This window comes from Microtus ochrogaster, unplaced genomic scaffold (genome assembly GCF_000317375.1).
Source record: "Microtus ochrogaster isolate Prairie Vole_2 unplaced genomic scaffold, MicOch1.0 UNK32, whole genome shotgun sequence".
Classification (NCBI taxonomy): Eukaryota; Metazoa; Chordata; class Mammalia; order Rodentia; family Cricetidae; genus Microtus; species Microtus ochrogaster.
Genome location: NW_004949130.1, coordinates 3,403,645 through 3,422,740, shown reverse-complemented (window position 1 = coordinate 3,422,740; position 19,096 = coordinate 3,403,645). Strand labels below are relative to the sequence as shown.

Below are 19,096 nucleotides of genomic sequence, written 5' to 3'. Positions count from 1 at the left end.
TGAATTCGTGATCCTCCTGAGTGCTGGCTTGTCATACCTGTCGTCTTGATATTGGCATGGACAAAAGTATAGATGACTGCTGGGGACACAGTATATAGGTGCTTTTCCTCAGGGCTACCCTACTGGGAACCCTCAAATGGGACACCTCTGAATTCCATCAGAGACCCACTCACTGTCTTACAAAGATATCCAGTCACTTGCATCGGAGAGATAGCACACCCTCACCCTTTGGGGGTTTCTCTCCTGGACACCCCCTACAGAACCAAGTCCTCCAGCTCTAGAACCTAGCACCCATACTTTTGAAATTAGAAGTTTCATTCATTTTTGTATCAAGATCTTGAAATAGGGTAATGGAGTTACACCAATGAATAGCCCAGCACCCCACATGGGCAATGCAATAAAGGGGAAGCAATAAAAGCGGACCGCCATCGCCTGCACACTGGTTTGGCTCATTTTAAGAAATAAAAGTAATTATCACCTGTGCAACCCGGCCGGCCCGCTCTGTTCGTGGGGAAGAAAACAATTTCAGAACTTTATTTCCTATATTGAACGTCGATAATTGGCTGTATTTATAAGTCTCGCTGGAAGAAAGCAGCCTGTGATTTCAAGATGAGAAAACAGTCTTCCAAAGACCAAAAAACAATATATTCCCCATTTTCACACACACAAAAAGAGCTTGTTCCGTCGAGGTGTTGAAGGGGCTGCTGGAATGATTTGCTTTTCTGAAGCCACCGTTCCATTTCTCATCTTGAATTGCCTCGTAGACCCTGGCAAAGCACACAGCGGGGACCACTTCATCTGACGTAGTGACGGGGGCTTCTCAGGGAAGGCCCCTTGGCTGCCGCCTGCCTCTTTTCTGCAGGAAGATGGATGCCCGGATGAACCGAGCCAGTGAAAGAGGGCAAGAGGAACAGGGTGTGATGTAGGGCCTTCCTGGGCCTCATGATGTGGTCCTGGACAACACTGCAAGCTACACTGGCCTTAGAAGTAGGAAAGGTGAGGTTGGCCCAGCCATTATCACAATGGGCAAGGACTAGGGCCTGCTGGTACCATGACAGAAGAATAGCCACCAAGGTATGTGCTATGGTTTGAAGGAGAAATGTCACCTACAGGCCTGTGTCTGAACACTTGGTCCCCAGCTGGTAGTCCTGTTTTGGGAGATTGCTGAACCTTTGGGCTGTGGCCTTGTTCACAGAAGCAGGCTCTGGAAGCTTTGAAGGCGACAGCTGCTTCCAGTTCTGGCCCGAGTTTTCTGCTTACTGATCCACTGAGATGTGGGGAGCTGCCACCCCATGCTCCAGCCGCTGTGGCTAGAGCTGCCCTCGGAGCCGTATACTCCCTGTCATGATGGACAATGGCTCCTTGTTCTAGTTTTGTTTCTGATGCTGTGTTAGAGAAAAGCTTAGGAGAGAAAGGGGCTTATTGCTGATCATGGTTCCAGGTTGCAATCCATTGCTTTGAGGAAGTCAAGGCAGGAGTGTCACACAGCTGGTCCCATCATGCCCGCAGACAAGAGCAGAGAAATATGGCTGCATGTGTGTTTGTTTGCTTGTGCTCAGTTCTCTGTCTCTACTCATCAAGTTCTGTCTAGGGAGTGGAGCTGCCTACAGTTGGCTGGACTTTCTCATATCAATAAACTTAATTCAGACAATCCCTTCCCCCAAGACGTAATTCAGAGTAAACAGTCCCTCCCTGAGACTCCAAATAATGGTAGGTTGTGTCTAGTTGACAACACAACTGTCCCCCTTTTAAGTGCTCCTGTCAGGTTAGGGTGCACAGCAGGGAGTAAGGTAACTAATATATCAAGTCCTGTCTGTCATATGCCTTCCTGTCCCATCTGGAAGAGGTAAGGTTGGAATATATCCTCCTGTCCCCTATCTGTCACACATAGCCAAGAGGTCAGAGACCTAGTGGGTCAGCAGTATCCATGGAGCTGTGGGGGAGTAGTGGCTTAGGCAGAGGGAGCAGGTAGGGCAGGGTAAGTTGGTTCAACACAGTGCCAAAGGGAGAAAGGAGGACCTTGTCCAGGATGGATCTCCTAAGGTGTGTCTAGGGCAGGGCACTTCTGGTAAGTACTGCACTGCATCAGCAACTGGGCTAATAAAGCAGTCACCTCTCAGGGACCTGTAGGCCATTACAAGGCCAGACCTCGTCTCCAAGGACCCCATGACCTCAGCCGTGCTGTGGCAGAGTGTGAGGCCTGAGCGCACTGCCTGGCGCACTTCCTCGGCTGATTTACACACTCCCACACTGACTCTGTAAATCAATCTTTACCCAATTGCCTCCTGGCTCCCAGGAGCGTCCGGGTTTGTCCTGCATGAGTAACTCCAAAATGTTCTCCCGCACTCTGAGCGGCTTCTCCTAGAGTCCCTGCCAGGGCCTCTGCCGGGCAGGAGCAGGGGAGGGGAAGGCTCTGCCACAGCCTTCGATGGGGAGACTGGAATCTGGTGGAGAGCAGTGAGGGATCTGGCAAGGCTTGCTGGAAAAACTCTTGAGTGAGAGTGGGGGAGGGGCAGCCCCCTGGAGCCTCTGATGGGGAAGGATGGGGTAAGGCAGGGAGTGTCTGACATACAAAACTAAAGTCTGAACAGACCCTGCCTGGAGGCCCACTGTCCAGATGGGCCTGGGTGGGCAGGAGCCGTGGGCAGGACTTCCCAGTTACAACCATAGAGCGAGCGCTCCATTCAGTGGCTGGGTGTTCTCTGCGTCTCTTTTGTAAATATTTAGGATAATTACTTCTTTTACACATTAATAAGCATTAAGCTGGCAGTTGGCTTAATTTTGACATATTTTATGTCAAAAGAAGCGGGGTTGTGACTAGCTGGGGGCAGGTTTTCCTACTACAAACTGACACGAATAGCTCTCTGCTCATGCTTTGCTATTTTTAAAGTGTCCCTTATTAGGGAGTCGAGAGACTCTTTAGCTGAAGATGGAGCTAATTCGTGTGTGTTTTCAAGTTCTCAAGAACAGGTGAACCCCTGTAAACTCAGGTGTGTTACTTACCCTTCTGGGCCTCAGTCTCCTTGTCTGTAAAATGGTGCTAAGATAGTACCTACCTCATGGGGCTTTTCTGAGCAGTAACATCGGCAAAGAATTTGAACCACTGCCTGTGAGTGTTTGGGACCTGCTGAGAGCAGGGAGGGGAACGTCTGCCTTCTGATGTAGGACTTTAGTCAGATGTAGTCCATTCATTCTCTTTAGGACTCTGCCCTAGCTCCGAACCTGGCTCTCTGCCGGCTTCCCCCACCCCCCATCTCCCAGCTTCTCTTCCTTCAGCTCCTCCATTCTGCACTTGAGGAGGTTTGGACAAGATCGTATTAGATTTAACTTCCCAATGTTATATTCAAAGCCCTGCAGGTCTTGCTTATCTATCCGGCCAGAGCCCCTCGCCTCTCTCCCATACTCCTTTTCTAGGATGTTGAAGGCGACTGTTAACAGTTGCTCCAGTCCTCTGCCATCCTTGGCCCTCCTCCCCGTGGTTTCTTTATTCCTGTATGTTCTTCCCGCGGGTGGGCTGCCACAACATAAGGTCAGGGGTTGACCTAGAATCAAGTTATCTCCTGTCTCAGGACACTTCTTCCCACGTGGAAAAGCCTAGAGAGTCGCCCTGCTCAGGTCTAGGTCCCTCTAGGCTACTCCCGGGAGCCTGAGATGCGGGGCGCAGACCCTTAACCCCTCCAGGGCTCCGCCTCTTCTGTGTGCGGTAGGGAGCCAGAGGGGAGGGACCAAAGCTGTCGGCCTCGCCTCCGCACACTTAAAAACCCGCCCCTAGTCCCGCCCCATCCTCTCGTCAGGACCCAGGCAGGTTCAGCTGACGCCGCACTCCACGTGACGCTCACGCCGAGTGAACATGGCTTCCACCTCACGGTGAGTGCCGAGTCTGCCCCTCGCTCCTACCCGCGGGTGCGGAGAGGTGGCCTACCTCGGTGTTCCGGGCTGGACAGTGGGTGACAGCTCCCGGGCTCTGTCTGGGGTTGCTGTGTGGCCGCGGGCCGCGCACTTTTAATCGCGGGCACTGAAACCGAGCGCCGGGCGAGTGGTACCCACTGCGTCCCTGGACGCTTGTGACTGCCCCCTGGCCCTTGGGCTGCCCTGGAGCCCAGCGTGTGGTGGCCTCACCGTCCGTGGCAGAGATAGGAGCTTGGCAAACCTGTTCACTGCCACGGCCCTCCGATGGGGTGGGCTCCAGGTCCCCAGGCGCTTCCCTAAGAATGAGGGTAACTTTTGGAGTGGGCGTGGAATCCCAGTTTCTCAGGCCAGCTCTTCCCTTGATTTCTTTTTAGGCCCAAATGTCAGCTCCTCCAAGACACCTTCCCCTAACTGATTAGCTCTGTAGTGCCTGGTTTTCCATGTGTCAGTTGCCTCCTCTCTATCTCCAATGCAGACTATCTGCTGGGCCTCACTAGCCCAGTCAGTGCCTGGGTCGATTTAGGCCTGCCAAGATTCTGTAGAATTAAGGAGGGTCGGTGGTCTTGTTGGAAGGAAGTGTGGACAGATGGGCTCACTCAATCTTGGGGGCAGGGAGAATAGGGTGCATCCCTGAACTAGTAGGTGTGGTGACCAGTGACCTCTCCAGACTTGGTCCTGGGGGAGCAGGAAGGGTCGTCATCTGGAATTTGCTTTTTAAAAAATTTTAGATAAGGGTCTCACTATGCACCACAGTCTAGCCTCAAACTCCGTTTGCTTTGCCCTTCAGAATGCTGGCATTTCAAGCATATAGCACTGTCCTGTTTAGGATCTATCCCCCCTCCCTTTTTTCCTTTTCCTTTTTTTTTTTGTTGAGACAGGATTTCTCTATGTAGCCCTAGCTGTCCTGGAACTCATTCTGTAGACCAGAACTCACAGAGATCTGCCTGCCTCTGCCCCCCTAAGTGCTGGCATTAAAGCGTGCACCACTACCACTGCCTGGTGGGATCTGTTTCTTAAAGAGCCTGATAGCTTGAGCTGTGATTTCAGTGGGAGAAATCGTGGACTTAGTGGTACAGGGTGTTAGGAAGGGTGGGGTAGAAGAGGGCGGCTCTCCACATACAGGGTTGGGAGCTGAGAAAGTATGGGGAAACTAGTGGACCAAAATGCATCTCTCTGTGTAAGATGGGAAAATGGGAACACATTGGCATCTTAGATGGCTTCCAAGGTTGGGAGAGCTTTGACTGTAGCAGTCATTTAGTGGGTGGGTGCCTGCCGTTTTCTAGGACCAACTCTGGGCCATTAAAGCTGATGGGCATGTGGGATTCTGTTGTCTATATCTCTGTCTTTGATCTTGCTCTGTGCCAGTGAGAGGCATGGGCTCTGGGGTCATGGGGTGATCTTTGGGATGAACTTTAAACAGTGAGACACGCTTAGGGTGGAGAACTGTGCAGACAAAGTCCTGGTAGGTGTCCAGGGGGCCAGGACCAGAACTTTGAGCCCAGCCTTTGACCCTCTGTTAAGAAGCACACTGAGCAATGAGTAAGGGCAGGTATCTGTCTGTGGCGTCTCATCTGTCCATCTGGGCTAGCCAGGTAGTCACAGACAGTTCCAGCAGCTGCATTTGAGTTTGAGGTTCCAGGCTGGCCCAAGGCTTGCTTCTTTCTGGAAGGTTCCCAAGCTGTAATAGGACCTGGCCAAATCTTCAAAGGAAGCCTCTTGTAGCCAAGCTGATCTCTGGGGTCATCATGCAAGATGGCTGAAATGGGGACCCAGATCTTGGGGAGGCATGTTTATTGGGAAATGTAACAGATGTGGGGAGTTTCCACAGTTGGCCAGGGCCTCCTTGGGCAGAGCCATCTCAGAATGGTTGTAGAACTGTCCTCAGAAATGCAGAGCCTGAGTTGAGTCCACTGATTTCCTTGAGGGGACAAGACTGAAGGATGTTCCTTAGAAAGCTTGGCTCTCGGCTGCTGCAGGCACATGATAGATCAAGTATGTCAGTGGTTTTCCCCCTTTTTGGAAGTGCCAAGGTTGTAACCCAGGACTTCCTTGTGGCAGGCCAGATGTTCTCCACTATACTATATTCCCAGCATTTTTTTTAACTTAGATTTTTGAGATAGGGACTTACTCTGTGTAGGTCTTGAACTCATGAGCCTCCTGCTTAAGCCTCCACAGTACTGGGATTACAGGCACAGGCCACTGTGCCCAGCTAAGAGTGTCAGATTTAATGCTTCTTAACTGATTGGATAGCCACAGGCTTCCGATGAGTCAGGGTTGGTTTCCTACAGAGTCCTAGTAAAGCCCCGGAGCAGGAGGCTCATGAGAATCTCAGGTGTACCCCGTATGAGTTGAGGAGCAATAGATGCCCCAAGTAGCATCTCAGACTCAGTGAGAAACTTCCCTAATTCTATGCTCTGGTAGGAGGTAACTGTGCTTTCTCCTTGAGCCATGCTCTGAGTTGTCTATGTACCCGTCTGCATTTGTTGCCCTGTGTTCTTGTCCTGGGGCCTGCTCACCTAATGGCCCTGGAATACTCTTGACTTCTAACATGATTAACGAAAAGGTTGCTCACAGACTTGTAGGTCCAGTCCAGATGGTTCCTCCTCCCACAAACAGGCCTCTCATTGAAAGGTCCCTGCACACATTTTCACATCTGCCCATCATGAGTAACATCTCAACTTTCTGTCATTGCTTTCCTGGCATCCTTGGGACCCAGGGCCAATTTGGTTTGTATCCCTGGGGCCACCAATTTATGATTAGAGCTTGGTGAAAGGGTGTCATGCGAATGAAAGGGACATTTACCCTATGAATTTTCCTAGCCATGCCCAGTCAGCAAGGGCCATCGCACCAGCTGCCCTGGGTGTGTGTGATGAGCTACTTGCCATGCTGGAGTAAGCATTCTAGACGAACAGTGTTGGAAGGAAGCAGGGTCTTGATCAAACGCTGTCACACCCTCGTGTGAGCCTTGTGCAAAGTCCTCACGCTGACACTGCAAAGCTGGAGAGTCGTGGAAGCCGGGCTGGCCCAGATGCCCTTTGCCCTCTCTGGTTCTTCTCTATTCATTCTTCCCTGTTTGTCCCTGCATGTGTGTGCTGGCTCTCCAGTCCTTCTCAGCTACTGGGAAGTGTCTGTGGGGTACCTGCCTCCTGCCTAAAGCCCCCCCCCCCCGCAGTCAGGAATATCTCCCTGTAGTTAGGTAGCCAGTGGCTACTGAACATTTCAATGCCTGGTCCTTCTTGTCTGGCCTGTCTTTTTCTGGGAGTTTATCCGTGTGGCTCTATCCAGAAGTGGCATCACATGGTAGCACAGGGATCTTGTTAGAGCCTGTGCAGTGGAGCTTGTGGGTGTTAGTGAAACCTGTGTGCTTGTCTTCGTCTGTGTTCTGCTGCTGTTCCTAATACCTGAGGCTGGAACCTTATAAAGAAAATTATTTTATTTTGCTCACAGTTCTGGAAGCCGTACCAGCCAACTGCCTCCAGTGAGAGCCTCACCTGGTGTTAGAACTTGGTGGATGACATCCAATGGGAGGAATACATATGAAAGGGATGAGTAGCTCGTGCATAAAAGAAAGGTCCTGTGGCAAGACAGCCAGCTGACCTCACTTTGTGACAACTCACTGCCTCAGTACCTGCGACAGCCCCACCATGCCTAACTCATTCCCTTGAGAATGAATAATTAGTTTTATTTCCCAGTCATCTCCCAGAAAGCCCCAGACCTTTTAAAGGTTCATGATACTGTTACACTGGAGACCAAGCCTCTTCATGAGGACCTTAAAGACAGACCAAAGCAGCAGCACCCTTTAATACCGTTTATTTATTAGCCAGATATAGGCAAAGGATCTCAATTGTGTAGCCCAGGCTGGCCTCTGAGTTTCGATCCTCTTGCCTCAGCCTCCCAAATGCTAGGATGCCACCACACCCAGCTTGGTGTAATGTTTTAGAATGCATTCAATGAATACAAGATTACAAGGAAAACCAATGGAAATGCAGCTATCAAAATGTTAAATGAATTTGTGGCGCGGTCCTGTGCGTTTATATTAATACATTAGATAACAGGAGCCTGGAGCAGGTCTAACAGGCACCTTGATTTTGGAGTCCTGATAAGCAAGGGTGGCATCTTGAGAAAGTGTTGCAGCAATCCTGTGAAGTAAAAGTACTCCTGAGTTCTGTGGGTGGCAGATACCCAGGCATTGCTGATACTCAGTGTTTAGTTGCTTACATCAATAATTGAGTAAAACATACGTTCGAATGATGGCTTAGAGAAAACAAAGCAGTGGTTTTTCATCAAGAAGATGAGGGGTTAATGATCTCTGCATGGCTCTCTGTGGGCCCAGAAACCTACAGGTGACCATTGGGGGCAAAGGAGAGGGTAGTTGTGCTAACTAGCTTTTTCTCAACTTGAAACAAAACAACAAGAGTCGTTTTGGAAGAGGGAACCTCAATAGAGAAAATGTCCCCATCAGATTTGCCTGTAGGCAAGCTTGTAGTCCATTTTCTTCATGATTGGTGTGGGAGGTCCTGGGTTCTATAAGAGAGAAAAGCTGAGCAAGCCATGGGGAGTAAGCTAGTAAACAGCACCCCTCCCTGGCTTCTGTATCTGTTCCTGCCTCCAGGTTCCTGCCCTGACTTTTTTGGATGATGGACTGTGATGTGGAAATGGAAGTAAATAAACTCTTTCCTCCCCAAGTTGCTTATGGTCATGGTGTTTATCACAGCAATAGAAACCCCGAGGCAGCGGCACTGGGAGTTTGGGACAAGGATGGACTTCAGGGGTGGTGGCACTGCACTCTCCCTGGGGTTGGCTCTGTTATTAGTCAGTCTGTTGCTGGCCCTGGGCTGCTTCCTCAGCCTTGGTGGATGCCCTGAGAGGGTCTGTTCTGTGAATGTCTTTGATCCCTGAGCCGGTGCACCAGCCACTTTCGCTGTCTCAAACATACCTGTGCCCTGGCTGCATGCAGTAGACTGTGCTTTGTTTGTCCCAGGACACAGGAATGACATGCTTGTGCTTTTTAAATCCCAAGGGTCAATTAGTAGCCAACAAACAAACCTTCATTAGAAACCAGTTGGACAGCCAGTCTTAGAGGCACTGGCCTGAAATTACAGCTACGTAGGAGTCTGAGGCAGGAGGATTGCAAGTTCAACACCTGACAGAGCAAGTTCAAGACCAGTCTGTCTCAAAATAAAACGTTAAAAAAGAGGGTTGGCTGGGGGTGTAGCTGGGGTGGGGGAGGTACTTGCTTAGGATGTGCCAGACCCTGGGTTTAATCCCCAGCACCACAAAAGAAACCAGTTGGGGATGTTTCCTTGGTGCTACATTAGATGAATCCACAGGGACAGGTCACTCTCTGGTCCTGGCTGTCCCTCCAAGGGTTTGGTGTCCTCATAATCTTTGATCTTGAGCGTCTCCTGCAGTACTCAGTGATTGCAGCACATAGCTTTGCCTGGTGGTTTAGGCTGAGCTGCCTTTCTTAAACCCAGCCCAGGACAGGGTGGGTGGTGTTGTGACTGAGCCCTGTGGAGGGGTAAGTCATCCTTCAGCCTCCCAGGGGCTTGTCCCAGGAGCCCCCTTAGATACCAAAACGTTCAGATGCTCAAGTCCCTATGTGAAACAGGCAGCAGGCCCCAAGTCTGAGTGTCCAAAGGGATCTTAGGCCTTTGGGGCAGTTCTGGACAAAAGGACAAGAGCCTTCCAGATGGAGTAATCACATGCCAGGAGCAAGCTGCACTTAGTAGACTTAAGGAGCTGGGCCACAAGGAGGGGAGCTGGGGAAGGCGAGGAAGCTAGATGAGCATTTTTAGCCAGTGGTGCTGTGGGAGGGGTGACTTGGTCTAAGCCCATCCATAGCAGGGGTCCTTATGCATTTGCTCATGAGGACCCTGTAAAGATGAGTTCCCCTCCTCCGCTTGTGATGACTCCTTCCATGGGTGTTACTGCGTGGGTGGGAAGGGTGTGGCAGTCCCTTGAATGTGGGTGCTAGGGGGTGCACTTTTAGTTCCTGTCAGCCAGGCCACTTGGGAGCCCTGTTTACAAACTGTTACCGGGATCCTCCTGCCCTTTCATCCTTGTTGCTGAGAGTGTCAGACGTCGGCCCTAGCTTTGTGGAAGCCCTGGCTACTCGTGCCCACCCAGCCTCCTGGACACTGTCCCAGGAGGAAGGAACGGCAGATGTGGGGTAGGAGTGAGTGTCCAGAGCGTGGGCACGTGTGGATGTTCTCCTCTCCTTCACCCTTCCTGCTGCATAGTTGGAGCTGATTCGGCACCCGCTAATCCGCACAGTTGGGGTGTGGCTCCCCACAATGGCATACGCAGCATATATTTATCAAGCACTTAATGCATGTCGATCAGGGTGCTAGGCAAAGGACACAGTGACTCAGACAGATGTAGGTCTGTCTCATGGAGGACCGGTTCCAGTTAGGGACCTGGTTGATGGTTTTACAGACTGTAGGAATGTGAAACGAACTGGGAAGAAGAGGGGCATTGTGGCTCTGCTATGAGAGACTGGCTCGGGCCATTTAGTCCTCTGGCCTGCCAGGAAAGGCGGCAAGGGAGCAGGGTCTCTATGTCCACTGTTCTGCTTCTCTCCCTCCCCCATCTCTCATGCCTCCCATAGGCTCGGCCCAGGCTGATGGACTTACCAAACTCACAGTCTGTGTGTTCAGGACACAGTAGTTGGGGTTGGCTCTGGAGGACAAGTGGACTGGCCTAGTGCTATGTGGGGCCTGTGGTAGTGGTTGGACTGGAGAAGTGAGGATAAGAGGGAATGCTTGGCATTGGGCCAAGATGTGTGGGAGGGATGTATAAGGCATGAGGGTCCCCAAGGCCTCTTCATGGTCCACCACGGTGTAAGGGGAGGCCCAGCACAGTCCGTGTTCAGAGGCTACTGTGCTGGCAGTAGCCCTGGCTTGAGCCCGCTCTTCTTGAACTCTTCCACTTCCCCCCAACTGGCCACTTTAGGGGCTCCCTCTTGCACCCCCTATCCTTTGTCTGATCTCTAACTGCCTGTCATGGTCTGCCTGCTTGCCTGCCCGAGTTCATTTGTTTACCAGGCATCCACACCAGTTCTGCCTTTGTCTTGGGGTGTCACCTGTCCCCTGGAGAGACAGCAATAAATGAAGTCTGTGCTTGGCACGTAGGAAGAGGCTGCTAAAGGGTGGGAAGCTCAGACCAGGAAAGCAGTAGAGAGCTTCTTAAAGTTGTCCAGGTGTGAGGTGGAGCCGGGCCACTTGGGGGAAGTCCCCTGGGGGGAGAAGGAGGTTCTAGGTATGTGTGGGTGCGGGACCAGAGGTGGAATGAGAAGGCAAGGATGGCTTGGACACTGTCAAAGTACAGCCACCTCTAGTGGCATGAATCTTTGTCATGCTTCCTGGGTTTGAGGTGAGAGAGATGTCAGGGCGGGATTGGGGGGGCTCTACATCTGGAGGGACATCATTGGTCTGTGGCAATAGATGGGACTTAAAGCTGAAGCACTGAGTTAACTCAGCTATGCCCAGTGGAGGGAAGCATATGGACCTAGCCCTGGAGTTCCAGTAGGAGGTCGGTCTGGAAAGGGTGGGGGAAAAGAACTGAGTGAGGATGGAGGAGCTGTGTTAGGTGGAGTTCAGCAGTAGTGTCTACCAGTATCATGGCCACAGAAAGGCCTGGTGAGGACTAGATCAGGACCTGCCGCAAGTTCAGGCATGTAGGGTCATTGTGGCCAGATGGATTATGTTTCCTTAGGGGAGCGATGAGTAGGCCTCATGGGGTAAACTAGGGAGCACGGGTTGTCAGGAATGCCAGAGTCTGGGTTCCTCTTTAGAGTACTTACTGCAAAGTGGAGGAAGCAATGCATTGCTGAGAGCAATGAGGAAGCATTTTTTTTCTGGTTTTAGGGTCAGGTTATTGTATATCTGAATGTTGAAGTTGCCCCAGTGGGAGAAAATACATTGCAGAAGCAACCTGTGAATAGGTAGGGGCAGGCTGTGCGTAAGCCACAGGTATGGCATGGAACTTGAGCTATCCTGGAAATCTAGGGAGGGACATTTCCCAGTGATGCCAGGCATGGCCCTTCCCAGCTCCTGTACTTTTCCATAACACCAGCCTTGCAATCCTTGAGGTCTGCACTCTATACCTGCTGGTCACAGGAGCATGGTGCTGTAGGGGTGCACTGTATGTGTATACTGAGGGGTTGTGTATTGTTGGGTACGGAAACTACCAAGGTAGGCTCTAAGGCCGGCAACATATGTGAAGTGGGGCAGAATAGCGAGTCCATGGCGGTGGCCAGTGCTGTCTGGGTCAGAGCTCAGTGGGCAGAATGGCGTGGGCATGGCGGTGGCCAGTGCTGTCTGGGTCAGAGCTCAGTGGGCAGAATGGCGTGGGCATGGTGGTGGCCAGTGCTGTCTGGGTCAGAGCTCAGTGGGCAGAATGGCGTGGGCATGGTGGTGGCCAGTGCTGTCTGGGTCAGAGCTCAACTTTCCCACCTGTTCTAGAAAATCCAAAGCAGATGGCAAGCCCTGAAGGGTGACACATGAGTGATGACATCTCTAGCCCCTGCCAAGACTTTCCCTCACAAGCCTTGCCTGCCTACTAGCTGAGAAGGTACAGTCGTCCCTCATCCCCAGGGTGAGCCAGGTGCTTAGGAGCAGAAGGATAGAGTATGATGGACAAGCCTCTATAGCCTTGGTTGGCTCAGTGAGGGACTGGCTCTGGGCTCCAATAGGCTAGGTTCAGGCTGGCTTGCCACAGGTTGATGGGAGTCCCCCAAGGGCCCAGACCACAGGTGATGGATGCGTGAGGGAGGTGCTAACCGGCTGTGCTGTATATGCTCATGTCTCTGCAGCCCTTCCTTTTCCCTGGGGAATGAGACCCTGAAGGTGCCACTGGCGCTGTTCGCCCTGAACAGGCAGCGCCTGTGTGAGAGGCTGAGGAAGAATGCAGCGGTACAGGCCGGCTCAGTTGTTGTGTTGCAGGGCGGGGAAGAGATGCAACGTTACTGCACCGATACCTCCATCATCTTCCGCCAGGTGAGCCTTCACCCTATTCTTACAGGCCTGTCGGCCTCCAACACCAGGAGTGTGGCTAGGGACTTGGCGGGTTGGTTCCAAGGGTCCCTGGAGGCAACATGGGAGCAGGGATCCCACATCTGGGGTCAGCACCTTCACCCTCACCTGTTGGGCAGAGCTTCCAAGGTGTAGAAAGATATCCTTGGGGGAACAAGCAGGGTTCATGGAGGAGCTGGTTTCTGGAGTGAACCAGAGCCAGGGAGAATTTGGACAAGCGAGAGGACAGTGTGCATAGGAGGACCCATGGTCTGGGCCACTGGCTACAGCTTTGGGGGACAGCAGAAAGTCAAGCTGCAGATGAAGGGTTAAGTTCCTGGGACTGAATGCTGGCAGGGAAGAGAGCTGAGAGGATTGTGTGATCTACCTGTTTAGAGGCCCCAGCCTTAATCTGATTTGGCCAGTGCTCACCCTTGGTACCCTAACTGGGCTGTGCACCCCGCTTCTCTGTATCAGGTGCCCTATGAAGTTCTAGAACTCTGGCGTACAGCCTGGATATCCTGTACTTAGCTGAGAATTACTCCAGTACACAAAGTCCCTCGGGGTAACAGTGCTTGCCCAGGAAGCTAGGTTGATCCAGCATTGGGCCTACTCTCACTGATTCTAGCATCATGCCAACTTTACAGAGGAGGAGACTGAGACCTGGGGAAGATAACTTGCCAACAGGTACACCTGGAATTAGAACCCCATCTTCTAGCCAGGCCTGATGATAAAGATCTATAATCCCAGCACTCAAGAGGCTTAATTTGTTGAATCACTAGTTCAAAGCGAGACTGGAAAACTTAGAGAGACCCTACCTCAAAATGAAAAAGAGAACTGACCATGTTCAGTGGTAAAGCACCTACCTAGAACTCCCTAGTGAGGGGCTAGGGGCATGGCTCAATAGTAGAGCATCTGCCTAGAAACTCCCAGTGAGGGGCTGGGATGTGGCTCAGGGGTAGAGTCCCTGCCTAGAATCCCCAGTAAGGGTCTAGGGTGTGGCTCAGTGGTAGAGTCCCTGCCTAGAATCCCCCAGTGAAGGGATGGGGGTGTGGCACACAGTAGGTTCTAACTTCAATCTCTAATACTGCCACTGTGTGTGTGTTCACATAACAACATAAAACTATGCCTATGGTTATTTTCTCTGTCAGCTTCCAGATCCAGAACTGTGGCCAGACCTTTCTAGGAGCGGGAGGGGGAGGCCCGGTGGAATGTGAAGGGGCAGGTGGTGTGGAAGGGAAGGAGCACAGTAGTCTGGTCTCTGGGCTGGAGTCCATCCACTGCAGTGTCATGGAGGTCTCAGAAATAAGCCTCACCTAGTCTCAAAGCTTCTCGAGGTCTAGATATTTATAGTTTAAAAAGTCACTTTCCTAAAGTAACTGTAGGCTCCCTTCCTGACTTCATACCTTGGTGACACCAGCTCAGTGCTTACTACTGAGTCTCTCTCTCTCTCTCTCTCTCTCTCTCTCTCTCTCTTTTCTCTCTCTCCCTCTCTTTCTCTCTCTTCCTCCTCTCTCCCCCTCTCTCTGTTTGTGTGTGTTCATTTGGATGCAGATATTCTGTGTGAGTTTCTTAATTGAGTTTATGCTTGGTGCTGTTGGCTGCTGTCTGTCGTGGGCCTAGGAGGTCCTGCAGATGGATGGGCTGGGGAAATGGCTCAGGGAATGAAAGTGCTTGCTGCCAAGCTCAGCTACCTGAGTTTGATCCCCAGGACCCACAAGGTAGAAAGAAAGAACCAATTCCTGCAGGTTGTTCTCTTTCTACACATGTGCACTGTGGTACACACACAGATATACACAATGTATAAATACGAATTTTAAGAGAGAGAGTAGAAGGCAGGGTCAGAGGGGGCCCTGTCTGCTCTTGACAAGCCACAGCATAGCAGACGGAGAGCTGGTAGCTGGACTGGGAGCCAGGCTGGGAGTCCTCAGCCTCTGCTCACCTCTCTCTTGTACCTCCTGCTTCTGCTCTGGTGCCCGGGTAATGAAGCCGCTTGCTCCCTCCGCAGGAGTCCTTCTTTCACTGGGCCTTCGGTGTCATCGAGTCAGGCTGCTATGGTGTCATTGATGTGGACACTGGAAAGTCAACCCTGTTCGTGCCCAGGCTTCCTCCTAGCTACGCCACCTGGATGGGAAAGTAAGGAGTGATCCCTGGCTTGGGGATGATGATCGGGTGGGGACAGGAGAGGGGCGGTTAGTAGTCAGGTCCTTTGCTGGCGTGTTCTGTATTACAGCCCTGAACCTCAGTTGGGAAGAGGGGTCAGCTCAAAGCTGTGGTGTGGAGGCTTGGTTTATTGAAAGCCCAGATTCCCTGCATACTAAAAGTGCTAGCGGCTTTTGCACCAGTAGGTGTTTGCTTCTGTGTGGCGTTGATGGGGGAGTGTGTGCTATCCAGGCTTCCTTTCTGAGGCTCATTACACCATGTCCAGGGGTGTTATTAACGCCTACCTCTGGCCACATTGGCCTCTCTGGGAGAGGTAGTGGAGGATTAGGGCTGTGCCACGTGAGGAGTTTGGTACCAGAGGCCAGACTAAGCTTCCTGGGAGAGGCTGTCCCACTTCTACCTTCCAAGATACCAGGCAGCTCCTGCCTGCTCACAGCACTGAGGCAGATGCTGTGTATCCAGGGATGTTTGAAGCGATCAGAGGATCTTATCTTTCAGTCTGTCATTTCTGCCTGGAGAGTGATTATTCCAGGCTAATGTGGAAATTGCAGCCTTTGTTAGCTTCTGCCCCATCGTGCTCATTACCAGGTGGGCTGATGAGTCTGAGTCTGTGGCTGGTGTGAGTGACATGGCACCTGGCTGCCACAGGGACTCTGAGCTCTTTGCCGAGGGCCAGGGCCCCTAAAGGGCTGTCCTGCAAACTCCCTCTGCTTTGTGTGCTGTCTCTTCTGCTCCAAGCAGACTCCACAGTGTCCATGGCTGGTCCTGGCATGCTGCTCTTCTGCTGTCTTGGGGGAGGGCATCCAGCTCCACAAATTGGCATCAGTTCTGCTTTTAGGCCACTGGGCAGCATGCCAGGCTGGCCCTGGGCCATCAGTGTTGCTGTGAAGATGCAGCTAAGACAGAGTTGGCAGCAGGAGAGAAACAGGCTCTGGTTCTCCTGTGAGGTTTTCTCGGCTTGACCCTTGAGAGTGACTCAGAAAGGGTGGGGAGTGGGCATATCTTGTCTAGCTGCCTTTGGGATAAACAACATGGCTGCCCGGGCGAGGCCATACCTCATACTTCCCTAGCTTATATTCCATTTGCAGCCAAATCCTTACCGTTTCCTGCTACAAGGAGGAAACAGGTTCAGTGTGCTGGGAAGACCTGTGTTGGCACTGTGGTCTGTACTTGTGGGAGCTGTGATTGGAAGTAAGGCTTACCCGTGATCTGCCATGGCTTCCACGTGGTGGCCATAAAGTACAGCAAGTGAGGCTGACCTCTGTTCTAATTCCTTCTTAGGAAACAATACCATTATAATATAGTGGTGTGTGGTTGGGTTGGTTACACCTGAGGTGACAGCATGAGGTGATGGTGCCGCTAGGAGTGCAGTTATAATGTCCCTGAATGTCTGACCTGGACGTCACGGGATAGTTCCAGGCTGGCACTGAGCTTGTAACCTGCCTGTTCAGAAAGGTGGAATCTGTTTTACTCCTGTTTGACCCTGGTCAGGACTGTGTTGCAGGATGTTGGCTTTTGACTTCTAAGGCTAGACCATAAAGTGCGTTGAGGCTTCACCCTGGTTCTCTCCATTGGGACGGTTCCCTCCAGAACTCAGCTGCCCTACTTTGAGGAAACCCAGACTCACCCGTGTGGGGAGCCTCCAGCTGGTGCAGCACCAGCTGTAAGCATGAATGAAGCGTGAGATGAGTCAAGCTTCTGCTGAGGTCACAGGGGTCATGAAGCAGAGGTTAGCCCTGCTGCCTAGGCTCTGTCTCACTTCCTGACCTTGAGAGTCCACACATCAGTGACCTTTCTCATTGCAGCACAATACCTGACAGAGCAACTTAAGGGAAGAAAGATGTGTTCTGGTTTCAGAAGGCACAGCTCATCACGGTGGGGAAGGCAGCAGTGGAAGCAGAGAACAGAACCGAGCATGTGGCTAGGCTGTAACTCAAAGCTGGCTCCCAGTGACCCAGCTACTAAAAGTTCTCAATCTTCCAGAACAGCAGCTAGGGATCAGGTATCCAAACACGTGAACCTATGGGGGACGTTTTAATTTCAAACCCCAGCAAGGATAAATAGTTTCTGGGTTTTGTTCCTCTCAGTTTTAGGGTTGGGTATTACTCCACTGAAGTGTATGTCAGGTTTTCACTGCTATGACAGTTAAAAAGAGGAAAGACTAATTTTGGCTCATGGTTTCAGAGGTTTTGTTTTATGGTCTGCAGCCTCCATGGCTGTGTGTCTGACATAAGGCAGAATACTATAGTAGTAGAGGCTTGTCACACAGCTGTCCTCATGATAGAATGCAAGGGGTAGGGGAAGACAGACAGATAGACTATGTAGACCAGGCTGGCATTGAACTCACTGAGATCCTCCTACCTCTGTGATGTGGGATTCTCATCCATATGCTATGAATATGTTTTACTACCATTGGTTAATATAGAAGCTCTTTTGGTCTATAGCAGGGCAGAATATAGGCAAGCTGGAAGATATCTGTCTGTCTATCTACCTACCTACCTACCTACCTACCTACCTACCTACCTACCTACCTATCTATCTATAGAGAGAGTAGGCGGAGTCAAAGAGATGCCATGTAGCTGCCTAAGGAGACAGATGCTGGATCCTTACCAGTAAGTCACAGCCTTCTTTCGATATATAGATTAATAGAAATGGGTTAATTCAAGATGTAAGAGCTAGTTAGAGATATGCCTGAATCATTGGCTGAACAGTGTTGTAAGTAATATAGTTTCTGTGTGATTATTCAGGTCTGAGCAGCTGGGAAACGAATGCACAGCCTCCTCCTATACCTCTGCTTCCCAAATGCTTGGATTTAAAGTATGCACCACCACCACCCAGCTGAGCCTAGGGTTCTGAAATACTATTTTGAGGATATGCCTTCAGTGCCTTACTTCAATTAGGCCCCACCTTCTAAAAGCCCAGTGGTTAATCCACTGATGAAGTTAATACCATCTTAAATGTCTCCTGAGCATTTCCTCACAGGGGATCAGGTCTTCAACATGACATTGCTCTTCCAAACCATAACATCTATAACTGGACCAGCCTTCTCATCTGGGTGAGATGCTCCCAGAATCCTTCCTGCATACCAGCCTGTCCTCCTGAGCAGAACTTGGATGTTAAGATACTTTCTGGCTCAAGCTGAGCTTATTGAGATGCCCTGTTGCCTAGAGAGTCAGCTCAGAGGTTGGCAGACACTGTCATCTGTGAGCTGTGGGGATGGACCATGGGGGTCTGTTGACCTTCAGTTGACCCCACTCAGAGTTTCTGTCTGGAGAGGTGGAGGGACCCTGAGTGTGTCTCCTTTATTATCCTCCTGCCCCTTCTTTCTTGAATAACACTATGTAGCCTAGGCTGGACTCAAACTCAGATCCACCTACCTCTTCCCAAGTGCTGGGATTACAGGTGATGACCACTATGCCCTGGCAAAAGAATGATGTGGTTACGTGTGTGTGTGTGTGTGTGTGTGTGTGTGTGTGTGTGTGTGTGTGGTGTGGTGTGGTGTGGTGTATTGCTGGGGATTGACTCTGGGGCCTTGCACATGCTAGGCAAGCATTCCACCACTGAGCTGTGTACCTAGATATTCCCTTCTAATGAAGAACTGGCACTATCAAGAAAGGAAGGATGCTGCCTGTGAGTTGAAGACAAGCATCTTCTACAGCTGGAAGAGTGGAGGATTGATCTTGCTTAAGGGACTCTATCCCAGTTGCTGAACCTGTGTGAACTCCCATGTCTCTTACACTTACATCTTGGCAGCTAAATAGCCTTTGACTAAAGGGTTTAAAGCCCAGGATCTGATTGGTCTGGCATCAGCTGTTAGCAGTCTGTTTTCTGGGTGTATAGTCTTCAGGAATACAGGAATTATAGTCTGCTTCTCGGCCGCAGCTGAGTCTCAGAGACTGTTCAAAGCTCTCCTTTAGTCTGTCGTGCTTTGCTGAGGCAGCTCATTGTCTAGTGCAGGATAGAGCCTTGAGTAACCTTGAGGGTAGAAGTGGGTCTGCAGGGTTGGTTCC

At 51.2% G+C, this 19,096-nt stretch overlaps 1 protein-coding gene across 1 annotated transcript in view; it reads left to right on the top strand.

Moving 5' to 3' along the window:
- Nucleotides 1-3,791: 3,791 nt before the first annotated feature.
- Pepd (peptidase D) overlaps nt 3,792-19,096 on the top strand; it is a 136,693-nt gene continuing 121,388 nt past the window's right edge. Inside the window, exons 1-3 of the mRNA XM_005368427.3 lie at nt 3,792-3,867; nt 12,725-12,908; nt 14,932-15,059. Coding sequence (XP_005368484.1) covers nt 3,851-3,867; nt 12,725-12,908; nt 14,932-15,059 — 329 coding nt within the window. The 5' untranslated portion in view covers nt 3,792-3,850. The remainder of the gene's footprint in view (nt 3,868-12,724; nt 12,909-14,931; nt 15,060-19,096) is intronic.